Raw genomic sequence first — 19822 nt, 5'->3', positions numbered from 1 at the left:
GGTTCATAGTTCATGTGTTTCCATTCATTTGGCTATTTGTTCCTGTGCTTTATCCAGCCTTGGATTCAACAATTCTTGCTCATATAAACCCTTCTCTTTCTCGCTAATTGGACTCCTGGAGCTCCACCTGGGGCCTAGTTGTGGATCTCTGCATCCAGACTCCTCAGTCCTTGGAAGGGGTTTCTGGCATGACTATTAGGGTGTTTGGCCATCGCATCACCAGAGTAGGTCAGTTCCGGCAGTATCTCGACCATTGCCAGCCATCTGTTGTGGAGGTATCTTGGTGGATTTCTGTGGGCCTCTCTAGCACTTTGTTTCTTCCTTTTCTCATGTGGTTTTCATTTACCATGGTCTCCTATTCCTTGTTCCTCCTCTCTATTCTTGATCCAGCTGGGATCTCCCGTTCCCACAGGCTCTCTTTCCCTCAACCCTCGCCCATCATTACTCCCACTCATGTCCAGGTTGTTCATGTAGATCTCAGCCATTTCTCTGTCATTGGACGATCCTCGAGTCTTTCTTGGGGTCCTGTTTTCCAGGAAGCCTCCCTGGTGATGTGAGTAGCAGTCCAGTCATCCTTGTTCCACCTCTAGTGTCCTCCTATGAGTGAGTACATACCATATTTGTCTTTCTGAGTCTGGGTTACCTCACTCAGGATGATTTTTTCTAGATCCATCCATTTGCCTGCAAACCGTATGATGTCATTATTTTTCTTTACTGAGTAGTATTCCATTGTGTATATGTGCCACAATTTATTTATCAATTCTTCAGTTGAAGGGCATTTAGGTGGTTTCCAGGTTTTGGCTATTATAAACTATGCTGATATGAACATAGCTGAGCAGGTGCTCTTGTGGTATGATTGAGCATTTCTTGGGTATATGCCCAAGAGTGGTATAGCTGGATCTTGGGGCAGATTGATTCCCAGTTTCTAAGAAAGTGCTATATTGATTTCCAAAGTGGTTGTACAAGCTTTCATTCCCACCAGCAGTGGAGGAGAGTTCCCCTAGTTCCACATCCTCTCCAGCATAAAGTGTCTTCAGTGTTTTTGATCTTAGCCATTCTGACAGGCATAAGGTCAAATCTCAGAGTTGTTTTGATTTGCATTTCGCTGATGATTAGGAATGTTGAGCAATTCCTTAAATGTCTTTCAGCCATTTGAGTTTCCTCTGTTGAGAAGTCTCTGTTTAATTCTATAGCCTATTTCTTAATTGGACTGTTGGTCGTTTTGATGTCTAATTTCTTGAGTTCCTTATATATTTTGGATATCAGTCCTCTGTCAGATGTGGGGTTGGTGAAGATCTTTTCCCATTCTGTAGGCTATCGCTTTACCTTATTGACCCTATCCTTTGCTGTACAAAAGCTTCTCAGTTTTAAGAGGTCCCATTGAAGCCGGGCGGTGGTGGCGCGCGCCTTTAATCCCAGCACTCGGGAGGCAGAGCCAGGCGGATCGCTGTGAGTTCGAGGCCAGCCTGGGCTACCAAGTGAGCTCCAGGAAAGGCGCAAAACTACACAGAGAAACCCTGTCTCAAAAAAACCAAAAAAAAAAAAAAGAGGTCCCATTGATTGATTCTTTCTCTCAGTGTCTGTGCTACTGGTGTTATATTTAGGAAGTGATCTCCTATGCCAATGCATTCAAGACTACTTCCTACTTTCTCTTCTAGCAGGTTCAGAGTAGCTGGATTTATGTTGAGGTCCTTGATCCACTTGGACTTAAGTTTTGTGCACAGTGACAGATATGGATCTATTTGCAGCCTTCTACATGTTGATATCCACTTATGCCAGCACCATTTGTTGAAGATGCTTTCTTTTTTCCATTGTACACTTTTGGCTTCTTTGTCAAAAATTATATGTTCATAGGTATGTGGGTTAATGTCAGGGTCTTCAATTCCATTCCATTGGTCCACATGTCAGTTTTTATGCCAATACCAAGCTGTTTTTATTACTGTAGCTCTATAGTAGAGCTTGAAGTCAGGGATCATGATGCCTCCAGAGGTTGTTTTATTGTACAGGATTCTTTTGGCTATCCTGGGTTTTTTGTTTTTCCATATGAAGTTGAGTATTATTCTTTCCAGGTCTGTGAAGAATTGTGTTGGTATTTTGATGGGGATTTCATTGAATGTGTAGATTGCTTTTGGTAAAATTGCCATTTTTACTATGTTGGTCCTGCCTATCCATGAGCATGGGAGATCTTTCCATTTTCTGACATCTTCAATTTCTTTTTTCAGGGACTTAAAGTTCTTGTCATATAGTCCTTCACTTTCTTGGTTAGTGTTACTCCAAGGTATTTTATGTCCCATTTGTGGCTATTGTAAAGGGTGATGTATCTCTGATTTCCTTCTCAGCTTCTTTTTCCATTGTATATAGGAGGGCTACTGATTTTTTTGAGTTGATCTTGTATCCTGCTATGTTACTGAAGGTGTTTATAAGCTTTATCAGTTCCTGGGTAAAATCTTTGGGGTCACTCAAGTATACTATCACGTCATCTGCAAATAGGGAAAGCTTGACTTCTTTCTTTCCAATTTGTATCCCCTTAATCTCCTTATGTTGTCTTATTGCTCTGGCTAGAACTTCAAGTACTATATTGAATAAGTATGGGGAGAGTGGACAACCTTGTCTCGTTCCTGATTTTAGTGGAATTGTTCTGAGTTTCTCTCCATTTAATTTGATGTTGGCTGTTTGCTTCTGTAAATTTCCTTTATTATGTTTAGGTATGTTCCCTGTATTCCTGATCATTCCAAGACTTTTATCATGAAGGGGTGTTGGATTTTGTCAAATGCCTTTTCTGCATCTAGTGAGATGATCATGTGGTTTTTTTCTTTGAGTTTGTTTATATGGTGTATTACATTGATCGACTTTCATATGTTGAACCACCTTTGCATCCCTGGGATGAAGCCTACTTGATCATGGTGGATAATTTTTCTGATGTGTTCTTGGAGCCTGTTTGCCAGTATTTTATTGAGTATTTTTGCATCAAAGTTCTTGAGAGAAATTGGTCTATAGTTCTCTTCCTTTGTTGTATCCTTGTTTGGTTTAGGAATCAGGGTGATTTTAGCCTCATAGAAGGAGTTTGGTAAAGTTCCTTGCTGTTTCTATTGTGTGGAACAATTTAGAGAGTATTGGTATTAACTCTTCTTTGAAGATCTGGTAGAATTCTGCGCTGAAACGATCTGGTCCTGGGCTTTTTTTTGGTTGGGAGACTTTTAATGACTGTTTCTATTTCCTTAGGAGTTATTGGACTATTTAAATAGTTTATCTGGTCTTGATTTAACTTAGGTATGTGGTACCTATCCCGAAAATTGTCCCTTTCTTTTAGGTTTTCTAGTTTTATGGAGTAAAGGTTTTTTGAAATATGACCTGATAATTCTCTGGATTTCCCCAATGTCTGTTGTTATGTCCCCCTTTTCATTTCTGATTTTGTTGATTTGGATTCTCTCTCTCTGTCTTTTGGTTAGTTTGGATAAGGGCTTGTCTATCTTGTTGATTTTCTCAAAGAACCAACTCTTCGTTTCATTAATTTTTTGTATTGTTCTCTTAGTTTCTATTTTATTGATTTCATCTCTCACTTGGATAATTTCCTGGCATCTATTCTTCCTGGGAGACTTTGCTTCTTCTTGTTCTAGAGCTTTCAGGTGTGCTGTTAAGTCACTCTTGTGAGATTTCTCCGACTTTTTTATGTGGGCATTTAGTGCTATGAATTTCCCTATTAGCACTGCTTTCATAGTGTCCCATAAGTTTGGGTATGTGGTGTCTTCATTTTCATTGATCTCTAGGAAGTCTTTAATTTCTTTCTTTATTTCTTCCTTAACCCATTGGTGATTCAGTAGAGCCTTATTCAGTTTACATGAGATTGTAGGTTTTCTGTAGTTTTTGTTGTTGTTCAAATCTAACTTTAAACCATGGTGGTCTGATAGAACACAGGAGGTTATTCCAATTGTTTTGTATCTCTTGAGATTTGCTTTGTGGCCAAGTATGTGGTCGACTTTAGAGAAAGTTCCATGGGGTGCTGAGAAGAAGGTATATTCTTTCTTGTTACGATGGAATGTTCTGTAGATATCTATTAGGTGTATTTAAAGTCATGACATCAGTTAAGTCCTTTATTTCTCTGTTAAGTTTCTATTTGGGAGATCTTTCCAGTGGTGAAAGTGGGGTGTTGAGATCTCCTACTATTAATGTGTGGAGTTTTATATGTGGTTTAAGCTTTTGTAATGTTTCTTTTACATATGTGGGTGTCCTTGTGTTTGGGGCATAAATGTTCAGAATTGAAGCTTCATCTTGGTGGATCTTTCCTGTGATGAGTATGTAATGCCCTTCTTGATCTCTTTTGATTGATTTTAGTTTGAAGTCTATTTTGCTGGATATCAGGATGGCTACACCCACTTGTTTCTTAAGGCCGTTTGATTGGAAAGTCTTTTCCCAGCCTTTTATTCTTAGGTAGTGTCTGTCTTTGAATTTGAGGTGTGTTTCTTGTATGCAGCAGAAAGATGGGTCCTGCTTTCATATCCATTCTGTAAGCCTGTGTCTTTTTACAGGTGAATTAAGTCCATTGATATTAAGGGATATTAATGACCAGTGATTGTTCATTACTGTTATTTTTTGGTGTTAGTGTGTGTGTACTTCTCTTCTTTGGGGTTTACTGATGTGGCTTTATCTATTGCCTGTGTTTTTGAGGGTGTATCTGACTTAGGTTGGAATTTTCCTTCTAGTGCTTTCTGTAGGGCTGGGTTGGTGGATAAGTATTGTTTAAATCTGGTTTTGTCTTGGAATGTCTTGTTCATTCTGTCTATGATGATTGAAAGTTTTGCTGGGTATATTAGTGCGGGCTGACATCCATGGTCTCTTAGTGTCTGCATTACATCTGTCCAGGTCCTTCTGGCTTTCAAAATTTCCATTGAGAAATCGGGTGTTATTCTGATGGGCTTTCCTTTATAAGTCACTTGGCCTTTTTCCTTTGCTGCTCTTAATTTTTTTATTCTTTATTCTGTACATTTAGTTGTTTAATTATTATGTGGTGAGGGGACTTTTTTAGGGGGTCTAATCTGTTTGGTGTTCTATAGGCTTCTTGTATCTTCATAGGCATTTCCTTCTTTAAGTTGGGAAAGTTTTCTTCTATGATTTTGTTGAATATATTTTCTGTGCCTTTGAGTTGGTATTCTTCTCCTTCTATCCCTATTATTTGTAGGTTTGTTCTTTTCATGGTGTCCCAAATTTCTTGGACATTTTGGTTCATGACTTTGTTGGCTTTAGTGTTTTCTTTGACTGATGAATCTATTTCTTCTACTCTATCTTCAATGCCAGAGATCCTCTCTTCCATCTCTTGCATTCTGTTGGTTATACTTGCATCTGCAGTTTCTGATCCTTTACTCAGATTTTCTATTTCCAGCATTCCCTCTGTTTGTGTCTTCTTCATTTTTTCTATTTCCCTTTTCAGGCCTTAAACTGTTTCCTTCATCTGTCCCATTGCTTTTTCATGATTTTCTTTCAGGGCTTTATTGTTTTCTTCCAGAGCTTTATTGTTTTCTTCTACTTTATTTGTCCTTTCCTCTAGTTTTTTATAGCATTCTTCCCATTTTTTGTTTGTCTTTTCCTCAATTTCACTTGTGATTTCTTCTATATAAGCCTGTACCTTCTTCATGATGTTATTCATAAGGCTGTTTTCTTCAGCTTCTTCCATTTTTTGATGTTCAGGTCTAGATGTTGGAGGCAGGCTAGGATCTAGTGATGCTGTATTGCTCTTCATTTTGTTGTATGTACTTCTGCCTTGACATCTGCCCATCTCCTTGTGGTTTGTTCTTGGTCTTATCAGCCCACTTGGTTCTTACAGAGCTGACAGATTCAAGAAGTCTCTCTCTCGTGTCCAGATAGGAGCTCTCTTGTCCAAATGGGAACTCCGGGGCAGGATGGGAGCTCTTGTCCAGACAGGAATTTCGGGGCAGGATGGGTGCTCTTGTCCAGAAGGGAAGTCCGGGGCAGTATGGAAGTTCTTGTCCAGAAGTGAATTCCTGGGCAGGATTTGAGCCATTTCTGGTCCAGAAGGGAAGTCTGGGGCAGTATGGGAGCTGGGGGCCGGTCTCTAAGTCTCAGGAAGTGGCTGGGGTCTTGGGTGGATGGGCATGGGGGCAGGGCGTGGAGATTGCAATGTCTCCTGGGGGTCTTGGAGAAGGGGATCCTTTCCAGTGGGGCTAGAAGGGAACCTGCCTGGTGGCCAGAACCTGGGGCCAAGTTGGGCAGATCTTCCCCTGAGTAGCTGGTGCCCAGGGATGGGGTCCCATCTAAGCTAGGACACTAACCTCTGGTCCAGAAGGGAAGTCTGGGACAGGATGGGAGATAGGGGCAGGTCTCTAAGTCTCAGGAAGTGGCTGGGGTCTTGGGTGGATGGGCATGGGGGCAGGGCGTGGAGATTGCAGGGTCTGCCGGGGGTCTTGTAGAAGGGGATCCTTCCTGGTGGGTCTAGAAGGGAACCTGCCCGGTGGCCAGAACCTGGGGCCAAGTTGGGTAGGTCTTCCCCGGAGTGGCTGGTGCCCAGGGATGGGGTCCAGGCATCATTTCCTTTATTAAATACCAGTCTACTATTGAGTGGTTAGACACCCTCAGCCTAGTTACTCCTTCAAGAGTAACTGTTTCAGCTACTGTTCCACTGCACACCAGAAGCCGTCGGTGCATTGCCTGTTCAGCTGCCTTCGAAGAAAGGGGTACTGTACCTTTTCCAGATTGCAAAGCCACTTCAGCAATGATGTCATATTGTCCTGGAGGACCATATGTCCTCAGAGGACACCTGCTGCCAAAGCTGCAACCATACAGGATTGGTAATTCTTTGTTTTATGTCCTGTTTGTCAAATTTGGACAGCATACTGTTAGCAGTCAATGTGAGGGCAATTCCATGCTCAGTGGCTAAATTTTGCCACAGTGAAAGTTAACTCCATTTACAGTTTCTTCAATGCCCATATCTTCTCTGAAGTAGATTTGTCCTGCCAGGAGCCAACATGTCTCATAGTCATAAAAAAATCTATGTTATTGAAACATTTTAATATTCTGTAGATCTCTGAAGGTTTTGAAGATGGCCTGTCTATCTGAAATATATTTCTGCTTAACCCTGAAAACATATCTAGTATGACTACAAGTTTAGTTGTAATGTCTAACTTCTAACTTTCATTTCTTTATATCCTAATAGTTGGTAATAATAACATTCAAGGATTAGCAGTTCCATTACATTGTTAAATGAACTGTATAGGTACAACATCCTGAACAAGATTAGAAATATACATACAGCATTTTCTAACAATATCAAATTTTTATCAATATACATAATTTGTATACAATATACAAAAATCCAAGGCAATGTAAACTACTTAAAACTAGTTGTTGCTTTCAAAAAATAGATTCAATAATCTAACTTTTCATCAGTATCATATCTATATCCTCTCTTTTTTCTTTTCAGAGTAGATTCAATAATCTACATCTTATCTACAGCCTTTTTTTTTCAAACAAGTACCTTAAATATAATCTTTTGTTTAGACTTTTTCCTGACCATTAACAATAACAACTTATAACCAACCATGCTAAACAATGGCAATTAACCCAAACCTAAAACCCATTGAAAGTCCAGAAACCACCTGCCCCTCCTTTTAGCAATGTGGGTGCCATGCTCTTAAAATTGCTTCCTGCTGTTGGTGGGAGAAGTCATCTTTAGGGGATCCTGAAAAGAATAATTTTGGGTTATTTGTCAAGTCCTGGGAGAGGTAGCTGTGCTTCACACAACAGGTGAAGACAGATCTTATGTGCAGACACCAAGATCCTAGGATGCTGCTGTCAGCCCAGCAGTGCCACCGTTCTGACTCCTCATGATGACTCCTTGGTGGCCTCCTGGCCAGAGCAGTCAAAATGCTGCAGGGGACCAGGCGGCCCCTTTTGCAGCCTCTGCTGCTGCTGTTGCCGCCTACCCTCAGCCCAGCCCCATTGTCATCGACCAGCACCAGGGGCTACTGTTTGCTCGGGCTTGAGGCACAGCCACCTTGTATCATGGCTCAGGAGGCACAGCAGGGGGCCTGGTCTGCACCAGGGGCATGGGTGTCATGATCTGCTCAGGGGCCAGATGTAGTTGGGAGCTTCTCTGTGTCCCATTTGGCTGGCATTTGGAGCAATTCTCTCCAACTCACGTCCTCCAAATAAACACAGGCTTATACTAAATATAACTGCTTGGCTACTAGTTTAGGCTTATTACTGACTAGCTCTTACACTTACATTAACCCATAATTCTTATTTATGTTTAACCACATGGCTTGGTACCTTTTCTCAGTTCTGCCTTGACATCTTGCTTCCTCTGTGTCTGGCTGACTCTTCCCTCCCTCTTCACAGAGTTCTTTTAGTCTTCTTGCCCTGCTTATACTTCATGTCTGCATACTAGCCACACAGAGCCTGGTGGGGGATGGTGGTAGTTTGGCCTGCCTGCAGGAGACCTGCCAACTGGCCTGAAACTGGGACTGTAATGGTGGTGGTGTGGGGACACAGGGTTTTGCCCCTGGTTCCAAGCCTAGAGGTTGATATGATGGGCTATGAGAACCCAGACTTAGCTCTTAGTCCAATTGGTGCTGGTGGGCTCTGTCTTAGGGAATAGCTGCAGTCTTGGAGGATTGTGGGTGCTTGTGGTTTACAGAATCTGGTGGGGGATGGTTGTAGTCCAGCCTGTCTGCAAGAGACTTGCCTGCTGGTCTGAAACTGAGGCTGCAATGGGTGGTGGTGTGGGGTGCAGTGTTGTGCCCCTAGGCTCAAATCCTACAGGCTGGGCAATGACAACAAAGAATTACCTCTTAATGCAAATGGTGCTGGCAGATTGTCTCAGGGCTACAAAGTATTCATAAGGGCAGGCCCCAAGCTCAGTAGTAGATGGGGGAAAATAAAAGCTCAATGGTGTTTTTTGGAGGTTAATTTTTTTCAACCTTATATGTCTTTTGTGTGCATATTATAGTTTCTGACTTTTTTATAATCATTCAGATTTATTGGACAAGGAGATGTTTTAGACAGGCAAAGTAACACAGATTCACAGAGTTAAACAACTGCAACATAAACAAAATAACATACCTTAAAATAATAGTCTATAACATTTCTCCTTTTCTCTAAATAAAAAGAAAGGTTTTAACTTTAACACAGTATAACTAAACACAACAAAAAGTTTTCAAGTAAGAATTCCATTTACAATATTCAGTTCATTTACATTTAGCAAATTCAGAGAAAGCACCCCACCATCCATCCATCTTAGTGACTCCAAAGATTTATATATAATCTACTTTCTATCATAACTAAGGAGAACTACAACTATAACTACCTAGTCTTCAACTACATCAAAGACCCCAGAGAGACATAATATTATTTAAGTAATCAAAAGTGCATTGCAAACAACTTCCAACAACACTAGACATGACACAGATATCTTATTGCCTGGACAGTCACCGAAAATTCCTCTGCAACATTGAGACATCCATCTTCAGCCTACAGGACTAGAGTATCAGGCAGATTTGTCAGTGAAGTAGGAAATTTGAAGGACTGAATTTCTGACTTTTTTTTTGTTTTCTGTGTATTAAAACATGTGTGTGTCTCTGCCTCCCTAGGTGTTCTTTTTTCTTTGGCGCTTATTCTTCTGTTTGTTCATTTTGTCTCATACTGATTTGTTTATTTTTATTTTAGCTTACTATTATTTTTAGATGCCTGCTTGTTTTCTAATGAGAGAGAAGAAGGTGTGGATATTTGCAGGAAAGGATGTGGGGAGACCTGGGAGGAGATAGTAGGGGGGACTGTAATTGGAATATACAGTATGAAAAAAATCTATTTTCAATACTAGAAATAGAAACAATACTTCTATTCTAATTCTACCAAATGCTGGAAAGATACTTAAAAATGGACTTTTGGAAACAGAAGAATTCAAATTGTAAAACCTGTTGCACTAAACTTACACATATACCACGTGTTATGGTGAGAATCTTCATCCTAAATATTGTTCTACCTTCTGTGCAGGTTTAAGTTGAGGAACTACCAATGTATTCTGGCCATGATGTATGCCATTGAGGAGATCAACAGCAATCCCTATTTTTTACCAAACATGTCCCTGGGATTCATTGTCCAGAATGTCCCTGAGGGTCAAAGATATACTCTGGCCTATCTTATTGGTACATTTTCAGGCTCTGGTTATGCCATCACTAACTACAGATGTGCAAGAGAAGGCATGTCAGCTGCTGTACTTACGGGACCATCATGGGCAATATCAGAATACATAGGGACACTGCTGGATCTTTACAAATATCCACAGGTGAGAGAGGCTGCTGGGATAGGACATGATATCAACTCTGCTTGGGGACATTTTAGGTGGCTGTGGGGGAAAACAGGAAACTTAAATCACTCAGGATGGGTGGGGAAATGATACAGACAGGTGGTGATGCATCTATATTTCTCTAGCTTCGAATGGAGAGAAAGGAAAGGGTGGAGTAGAGACAGAAAACTATTGAACCTCTGAATATTTTCTGGACTTTTTGGAAAACCCATAGGAAGGCAGGTTTGACCTTCAATGCAGTGAAGTCTACAGGCTTCAAACCATTGCTGTAGAATTGAGTTTATTTTCATGACAATATTCTTCTTTCTGATTGTTTCTCTCTGCAGCTTACTTTTGGGCCTTTTGATACTACCCTCAGTGAACAAAGAAAGTTTTCTTCCCTGTACCAGGTGTCCCCTAAAGACACATCTCTGACTCTTGGCATTGTATCATTGATGCTTCATTTCCACTGGAACTGGATTGGGCTGTTCATCATAGATGATGACAAAGGTGCCCAGATTCTGTCAGATTTGAGAAGTGAGCTGGAGAAAAATGGAGTCTGCATAGCATTTGTGGAAATGATCCTAGCCATCAGGGGTTCATTTCTGACCACATCCTGGAAAAATCAGGTGCAGATCCTGGAATCATCAGCAAATGTGATTATTATTTATGGGGACACTGATTCCTTATTAAGCTTAATAGTAAATATTAAAGAGAAGTTACTCACATGGAAAGTCTGGGTCATGAACTCACACTGGGATCATTCCAATTTTGATAACTATTTCCTGTTAGATTCATTGCATGGGGCCCTTATTTTTTCACACCACAAGGAGGAGATCATTAATTTTACAGATTTTATTCAGACAGCCAATCCTTTCAAATACCCACAAGACATTATTCTTCATGTATTGTGGCACTCATTCTTCAATTGCTCATTTTTGAGAAAAGATTGTAAAATTGTGGATAACTGTCTGCCTAATGCCTCCTTGGGATTTTTGCCAGGGAACATGTTTGACATGACCATGAGTGAAGAGAGTTTCAATGTGTACAATGCAGTGTATGCTGTGGCCCACAGTCTACATGAGATGATGCTCAATCAAGTACAATTTCAATCTCATGGAAAAGGGAAAGAGATGGAATTCTTCCCCTGGCAGGTAATGGTGCTGTTGTGTGTTATAACATCAGCAACACCACACACTAAGAGTTATAAATATAATCAAACTAGACAATATGTATTTTAGATTATTTTGAGAAAACTCTACAAGAAAGACTGTGCAAGGAGGAGACTGTTTTAAGTCCTTATGCAGTTGTATTGCAAAGTGTCACACAATATTTCTAGGAAATATTTTCAACATAAAAAGTCCATTTATCCCAGAGATTTCACACAACAGAAAAGTCATAGGCAGAGATGGTCTCAATGGATATGAAATCTTCTAAGATGCTTATGTTATGTAAACCATCACTCATAAAAATCATTCATTTTACATAGTGAAACTCTAAATATTTTCAAAACTTAGTTGGATATGACTGTATATTCAAAAAAGGGGAAAGTTTTCTCTATGCACACTCTGAGTGCTTGCTTCTAAGTTTTCTAATGGAACTGATTCAAATGTTTTAGAACCATAAAGATGCTCGCATTATCCTAGGGTTTTAATTGTTTGATGTGATTGGTACCTATATTAAAGGTGCTTTTCACAATAGGGATTAAATTCAATAAGAGATGTTCCCTGATTCTGCCTCTGTTGTACTTCTCTGGAGATTATGTAAGATAACAGCATGCATCTCTTTTAGCTTCACCCTTTCCTAAGGAAAACAAAACTCATCAATCATGCTGGAGACCATGTGGTTCTGGATCAGAAAAGGCAATCACATGTACAATATGACATTCTCAATTTTTGGAATTTCCCAAAAGGTCTTGGGATAAAAGCAAAAGTAGGAACATTTTCTCCAAATGCTCCAGAGGGCCAGAAATTGTCCTTATCTTCTCACATGATACAGTGGGCCACAGGATTAACAGAGGTGGGGTTCATCATCCTTCAGTATTTTGACGTGTATGTAAATTTAAAAAATATATTTCTGTGTTTAATGACCATTGACTTCTCACACAGGGCCAATTTATAGACACATAATGACTTCCAATATAAAGAATTGTCTTCATGCCTAATTTCGGTGGATGAACTATTTATTTTCCAATCTGTTCATTTATTTCATGTCATAAATATAGTATCTGATTCATTATTATTTATATTATTGTCATGAGTCACTGACATATTTATTTTGATCCCATCTTGAAAGGTTTCATTCAGTGATCAGTTGGTCTTTTCTTTTTGACCTCTGTCAATATAGAACATGATTAGAATGTGTAGATGTATTATTTGTTGATTTTGCTGTTGCAAAAAAACTACCTGATGAAAAATATAGGATCATTTTTCTTGGCTCACACTTCTAGGGTGTATTCAATCACTTCAGGAAGCCATGTTTTTAGGGCATTGAAGTAGCTATTCACAATGCATCAATAGTCAGGATGCAGAGATAGCTGAATGCTACTCTTATCATCCTTTCTTCATTTTCATTCATTCAGGGACCAGGGCCAGTAACTCGGGGCTACCTACTTTAGAGAGGATTTTGAACACAAGTAACATAATCTAGGAAACTTTTTACAATAATCCTCATTTATTGGTTTCCATAGTGGTTCTAAGACCTATGAAGTTCACAAGATGAACCAATACAATGGAAGAAAAATGTATATGCCTTTGTATCCAGGAGTCAAGAGACAGTAGATTTTTAGTCTTACCAAGACATGTTACCAAGGACCTGAATTTTTACCTCTATACTCTGCTTCATTATCTTTCAACAATTTTCCATGAGAGTTGTGTTATTGGTTCCAAGTGTTGACCAGTTGTGCATTTGAATGACTCATTCTACTAGTAGAAACAATTTAACTTTTTACATTAAGAGACAATAAAAACAAATTAATGGTTACATATTTTAAAACACTCTACCTATTATAGAATCCAAAAAATCCTGAATATTTGCTACCATTCATTCTATTATTCTCAGATTCCTCAGTCTGTATGCAGTGAGAGCTGTGATTTGGGATTCAGGAAAACTCACCAGGAGGGCAGAGCCGCCTGTTGCTTTGACTGTACCCCTTGCCCAGACAATGAAATTTCCAATGAGACAGGTAAATCCCAATCATTTCATAGATAGATAGATAGATAGATAGATAGATAGATAGATAGAAAATAAAATCTAAATCCATTGCATGTAAGTATAATTATGTCATTATGTTGATTAAGAAGGTAAGTCATACAAAGATTTATCTTGCTAACACTTTTATGAATAATTAATTATGTTTTTTATTTCTGGAATATTTTAATTGAATAAATACTATTTAGAAAATACTTTTGGACTTACATTCTTTACCTCTATAATAGGGATTTTTTAATTTTATTTTTTTATAATTGGAATCCTTTCACATTATATATGTACATAGATCTAGTTCTTTTAGTAAATATATTGAGGTTGACAAGATGGAGCACCTCATCATTACCTTAAATGTGTATGACTTACACATACTGGCCATGTACGAGGTTTCTATGCTTTTTCCATTTGCACAAAGGAGGAGCACTTCACCCACCACAGGCAAATTCCATAGGGTTACATGTTAATAACTAGACACTAAAAGAAAATGAAGGCCAAGGATCAGAATAATGCACAAATATTAGACAGGTGAAATTCAATATGCTACTCATTCAAATACTATATGGTAATCTGAAACTATTCCATAAAGGAACATTCTTAATACTGTATGAAGTAATTTGTATAGCTTGCATATTACATGCCTTTCTTTAAATAGAGATGGAATTCTGCATATGAAGCTTTTATTATGACCTAGGACATTAAGAGCAAAAGAAATACTCCAAATACAGAAGAGAAGGAGTAACAATGGAGGAGGGAAACTTGAAAGTACAGTATAAAAGTTTAACTTCAGAAGCTAATGATGTGGGCTTGAGAAATGGCTCCAAAGTTCACAGCACTGGCTGCTCTTCCAGGGATCCAGGTTCAGGTTCCAGGACACACATGGTGGCTCACAGTCTTCTGTAACTCAAGTTAAGCCCTATACTGGTCGCTTCAGGGCAGGGATGCTCATGTTTCTAGACCTTCAGAAGACACACACACACACACACACACACACACACACACATACACACACACACACATGAATTAAAAATAGATTTATTTATTTTCAAATAAATGAAATGGGCATAGGTGTTTATGCTGAAGAAATGTAAGAAAAACAAATGTATTGACAAAGAGATTTAATGTTTCTAAAAATGGAATTAATTCTTAAATTCAATAACAATATCAACAAAAGTAAAAATAGAGTCTACACAACAGGACTGTGGCACATAAGAACCCACAGGGACTGTGGCAGCATGCACAGGGCCTGCCCAGGGAAATCCAGATGGGATCAAAGCATGCAGATGAAGACAAGGACATGAGCTCCCACTCCTGACCAAGACCATTTCTGCAATTGATGCCCACTTGTAAAGAAATACCAAGTTTTCCCAATTAACTATCACTGGGTAGAGTAGTGACCCTTAAGGACAGGACTGTTGCACAGGGGTAGATGGCCAACACGAAATGATCTCAGATGTATCTTTGTATCATTTGCTTTTTTGGCCTCAGTTTTGTTTTGTTTTTATTGGACTTTTCCTTTAGTTTATTTTGCAACTTCATGTTTTATAGTTTGAGTGTGTGTGTCTGTGTGTGTGTGTGTGTGTGTGTGTGTGTGTGTGTGTGTGTGTGTGTGTGGTGATAGAGAGAGAGAGAGAGAGACAGACAGACAGACAGAAAGACAGACAGAAGGATAGACAGACAGTCGGACAGACAGACAGAGAGAGACAGAGAGAGACACAGAGATACAGACAGAGAAAGACAGAGAGGCAGAGACAGAGAAAGAGACAGAGAGAGATCGTAATTGTTTGGCTTGGTTTTTTTTTGGAGTTTTGTTTCCATTTTAGAGAAAGAAACTGTGGACTTGTGTGTTCATGGAGGTCAGGAGGATCTGGCAGAAATAGAGGGGAAAATCAAATCATAATTTATTATATGGGGAGTATGAATGGAAATGTGATGACATAAAGACAGTTAAATATATATTGAAAACAAAAAGGCATATAGAAATATGTAATGAAAATAGGAGAGAAAAATCCATAGCAGGCAATAATCTAAGAAACTTGATAATGTCAGGAACCAAGTGTTCAAATACTGTTCCATGGATACTTTAGAATATATGAGCAGTTCTTTTGTTCATTACATAGATAGTATTGTACAGAATTATGAGAACACTCACACTCGTGAAGCGATTCAGGGCTCTAATAATTTAGAAATACTAATTCACTCAGGATCCTTCAAAGAATGAGGAAATAGAGAACACCATGGACTTTCTGAATATAGGTACATTTGGGATACATATAAAAGAATATCATTGTAAGGATAGGATGTCAAAGTACATTCTGTCTATCACACTGAATTCCCATGTCCTCTTAAGAATGGAGATGTATTGATGAAGAGGCAATCTCAGAGACAAATTAGGTTCATGCAATGTATATCAATGCTCTAATGACTTATAAAACAGATACAACAGTGTCACTAAGGTGAGGATACCATATGCCTAACAACAGAGGAAGCAGTGGGGGTGTTTAATTTCTGTCAGCATGAAGCAGAAGGCAAATGGAGTCTAATCCTTCTGTATTTGTATCTGATAACATTTCAATGTTCTGGAGGAGAGAAGAAAGTGGCTTAGGATAAAAGGGGAAATCTGAGTATGCACTCATGATCACCTGCATTTCTGCCAGATGTGGACCAGTGTGTGAAGTGTCCAGAAACTCACTATGCAAATACAAAGAAGAACTACTGCCTACAGAAAAGGGTGACATTTCTGGCCTATGATGACCCCTTGGGGAAGACACTCACCTTCATGTCTTTGGGCTTCTCCTCACTCACAGTTGTTGTGCTTGGGGTGTTTCTGAAACACAGAGACACTCCCATTGTCAAGGCCAATAACCAGGATCTCAGTTACATCCTGCTCATCACTCTGACCCTCTGTTTTCTCTGTCCCTTGCTTTACATTGGCCATCCTAGCAGAGTCACCTGTATCTTGCAGCAGAACACTTTTGGACTTCTGTTCACTGTAACTCTTTCCACTGTGCTGGCCAAAACTCTCACTGTACTTATAGCCTTCAAGATCACTACTCCAAGGAGAATGAGGAGGTGGCTACTGATAGCAAGGGCCCCCAATTTCATCATTCCCATCTGCACCCTACTGCAAGTTCTTCTCTCTGGAATCTGGCTGGCAACCTCTCCTCCATTTATTGACAAAGATGTCCTTTCAGAACATGGACACATCATCATCATTTGCAACAAAGGTTCAGCTATTGCCTTCTACTGCATCCTGGGATACCTGGGAACACTGGCTCTAGGCAGCTACCTTATGGCTTTTTTGTCCAGGAATCTGCCTGACACATTCAATGAAGCCAAGTTCCTGGCTTTCAGCATGCTGGTGTTCTGCAGTGTCTGGGTCAGCTTCCTCCCTGTCTACCACAGCACCAAGGGGAAGGTCATGGTGGCTATGGAAGGCCTCTCTATCTTGGCTTCCAGTACATCACTCTTAGGCATCATCTTTGCCCCCAAGTGCTACATCATACTTTTAAGACCAGAAAGGAACTCACTTCATCACATTAGGGAGAAAACATATGCTAGGAGGAAATACCTTGAAACCTAGATACCGTGATTTTAAATTAAAGAGCTTTGAAGCATGATTGTTCTTCACTGTCTGAACACTCACATATAAAGCTATAATTTGGTATTTGATCACCTAAGCTGTTATTTCTTTAGGTGATCATATTAGGCTACATTAATTCTGTATCCATCTTTTTGTCGTGCTGAAATACAAGCTGCATTTTGAGTACTTCTCTTGCATTGACTATTGCTTTTGTGTTTTGGTTTCATTTGCTGATGAAATCTAAATTTGTGAATTCTTGCACTTGGATCATTCACATATTTTATTCATTTAACAACAGAATTCCAAAAAATATTTACTCTATCAACTGTGGGTGATCACAAACATACTCAAGTCATGTATGTAAATATTCTTCAACGTTTTGTATTTGACATTCAATACAGCAAATTTGTGTCAATATAGTGTATTTTTTCTGAAGCCCTTAAGACACTTCACCAATTTATCATGCTTTCTTATGGTATATTACTATATTCCAATGAAATTTAAATTCTTTACATGCTGTATATCCTTTCATGATTATACTATACCAGATTATTACATACTAAGTTAGGACCTCATTTTATAACCCAACTACAAACATCAACCAGAACAGCCAATTTGCAGTCAATGCATGGAGGCACTCTTTAATTTTGCTAATGTAGACAAAATGTGTAGCTATAACTACGCTCACTTTGTTTTCATTTCTTGTTTTGACACTAAATATCTAAACAGCCTTTATCTCCTTACTTCTCGACCGATCATCACCTTTTATTATATTGTTGTGTATTCCTTCAACTCACAACACAGACTTGGAAAGGCTTTCAATCCAGAAGGACATTATCAGCCACAAAAGTGGAGGCTTCTCTGTACCTAGGAATTCAGATGAAATCAGCACAAGATCCTGGGCCCCAGTGCCTGTCTGTGTATTGGGTGTATGTGAACCAGGGTGTTCACATCATGTCTGAGAAAGTCAGACCAGTCAGGAAGACTAATTCAAGAAGTTTAAATTAGAAGTCATAAAGGCAAGGAATAGCTCATACAGGGTCTCCATAAGATTGTGCTACTATTGCCTTACCTGTCTCTAAAGACTCAGGACTTTTCCCATGATGCACTCCTATCATGCATAGGGAATCTGACTTTTTATCTTCAAAACTCAGCTACCTGATCCCTTCAAATAGTAGCTTATAAATGTTCTAAAATGTCTGCATGAGGGTCATGGCCTCTAGTTAAGCTCCCTTATCATAGAAGTTGCCACACATGTGAGCCCAAACAATGAGGACTCTGCAGAAAGACCAGTGGTGGCAGTCCTCAGCTGGCACCATCTGGTCACCAGATGTTCTGCACTCCAGACCTTCCACTTTGAATGTGCAACTCATCAGAGCAGTCACACCTGTTATTGGCTAGAAGGATAGTGGCCCTTGGGAAGGTGAGTAGGGTGGTATCAGTACATAGACCTTTATATTCACCCACATAAGACCCTCTCAATTTGGATATATGGAGAATTGAAAATGTTGCAGCCACCACTCATCCGGTTGAAGTGATCCAGGTAGGATTCGGATGTGTTCCAATGCCCCTTTCAAAACTAATTCGACTTGATTACCCTCTACCTTCCTAGTCTCTGTGTGTACTCCTGGATAAACACACTTGTAACCATTCATAGTCTGGACCCACAAATGAGAGAACACATGACACTTGTTTTTCTGTTTCTGGTTTTCTTTATTCAGTACAATATTTTCCAAATGCATCCATTTTGCTGTAGACATCAGAATTTTATTTTTCCTTATAAATTGAATGATTTTCCACTGTGCATGCATGGCACGTTTTCATTGTCCATTCTCATGCTGATGAAGATCTATGCTGATTTTAATTCCTAGCTATCGGGAATAGAGAAGAATGATGTGAATGAGAAAGTCTCTCTGTAGAATTATACAGAGTCCATGAGGTACATGTGAAGGTGTCATTAACTCAATTATGTGGAAGTTTTATCTTTATCTTTTGGACAAACTCCACACTGAGTCCCACTGCTGTTAGCACTCACACCAATGGTGAATAAATTTTCCCTTCCCCCACATTCTTAATATCCTTTGTTGTCATTGTTTCCTTATGGGTAGACACTCTGACAGGAGTGAGATGGAGTTCTATAGATTTATTTTTCATCTTTGGTGTGTAAGAGTGTTGAATACTATTTTAAATATTTATTAACCTCTGTACTTGTCCTTTGAGAATTTGTTGTTCAGTTCCATACCCAATGGCTTATGTTCTTGTCACTTAGATTCTTGTGTCCTTTGTAGAGTCCAGATATTAACATTCAGACAAATGTACAGCTAGCAAAGCTTTTCTCAATATCTTCAGGGTGCCTTTGAAAATCCACAGCAGTAACCACTGGACTCTATCCACAAATGTCCTTTCTACACAGAGGTGTCTTAATTTTGCATTGTTTCATGACTTTCTTTTCTTTTGTTTTCTTTTTTTTTTTTTTACTTATTTCCTCTATGGCTAGAATCTTAGTCAGAAAATCCTAATGTGTATGTATTCTTTGAAATACAAGTTTCAGGTGTCTTCAGTTGAAGTACTTTACCCAACTGGATTTGATTTTTATGCACAGTGGAAGATAGGGGTATAGTTTCTTTCTTTTACAGATGTCTGTCTCATGGCACTACTTGTGAAAGATACTCTCTTTTTTCAAATGAGTGTCTTTTTATCTTTGTCAAAAATCGGGAGTCTAACTTCCATCTATGCCCATC

At 39.2% G+C, this 19822-nt stretch overlaps 1 protein-coding gene across 1 annotated transcript in view; it reads left to right on the top strand.

Annotated features, from left to right (window-relative positions):
* Positions 1-17081, top strand: part of LOC114688201 (vomeronasal type-2 receptor 116-like) — a 29425-nt gene extending 12344 nt beyond the window's left edge. The window contains exons 2-6 of the mRNA XM_028862824.1: positions 10003-10294; positions 10642-11448; positions 12086-12313; positions 13355-13478; positions 16156-17081. Coding sequence (XP_028718657.1) covers positions 10003-10294; positions 10642-11448; positions 12086-12313; positions 13355-13478; positions 16156-17081 — 2377 coding nt within the window. The remainder of the gene's footprint in view (positions 1-10002; positions 10295-10641; positions 11449-12085; positions 12314-13354; positions 13479-16155) is intronic.
* Positions 17082-19822: the final 2741 nt, after the last annotated feature.

The sequence above is a fragment of the Peromyscus leucopus genome, chromosome 1, assembly GCF_004664715.2.
Source record: "Peromyscus leucopus breed LL Stock chromosome 1, UCI_PerLeu_2.1, whole genome shotgun sequence".
Taxonomy (NCBI): domain Eukaryota; kingdom Metazoa; phylum Chordata; class Mammalia; order Rodentia; family Cricetidae; genus Peromyscus; species Peromyscus leucopus.
This window is presented reverse-complemented; position numbering and strand designations above follow the sequence as displayed.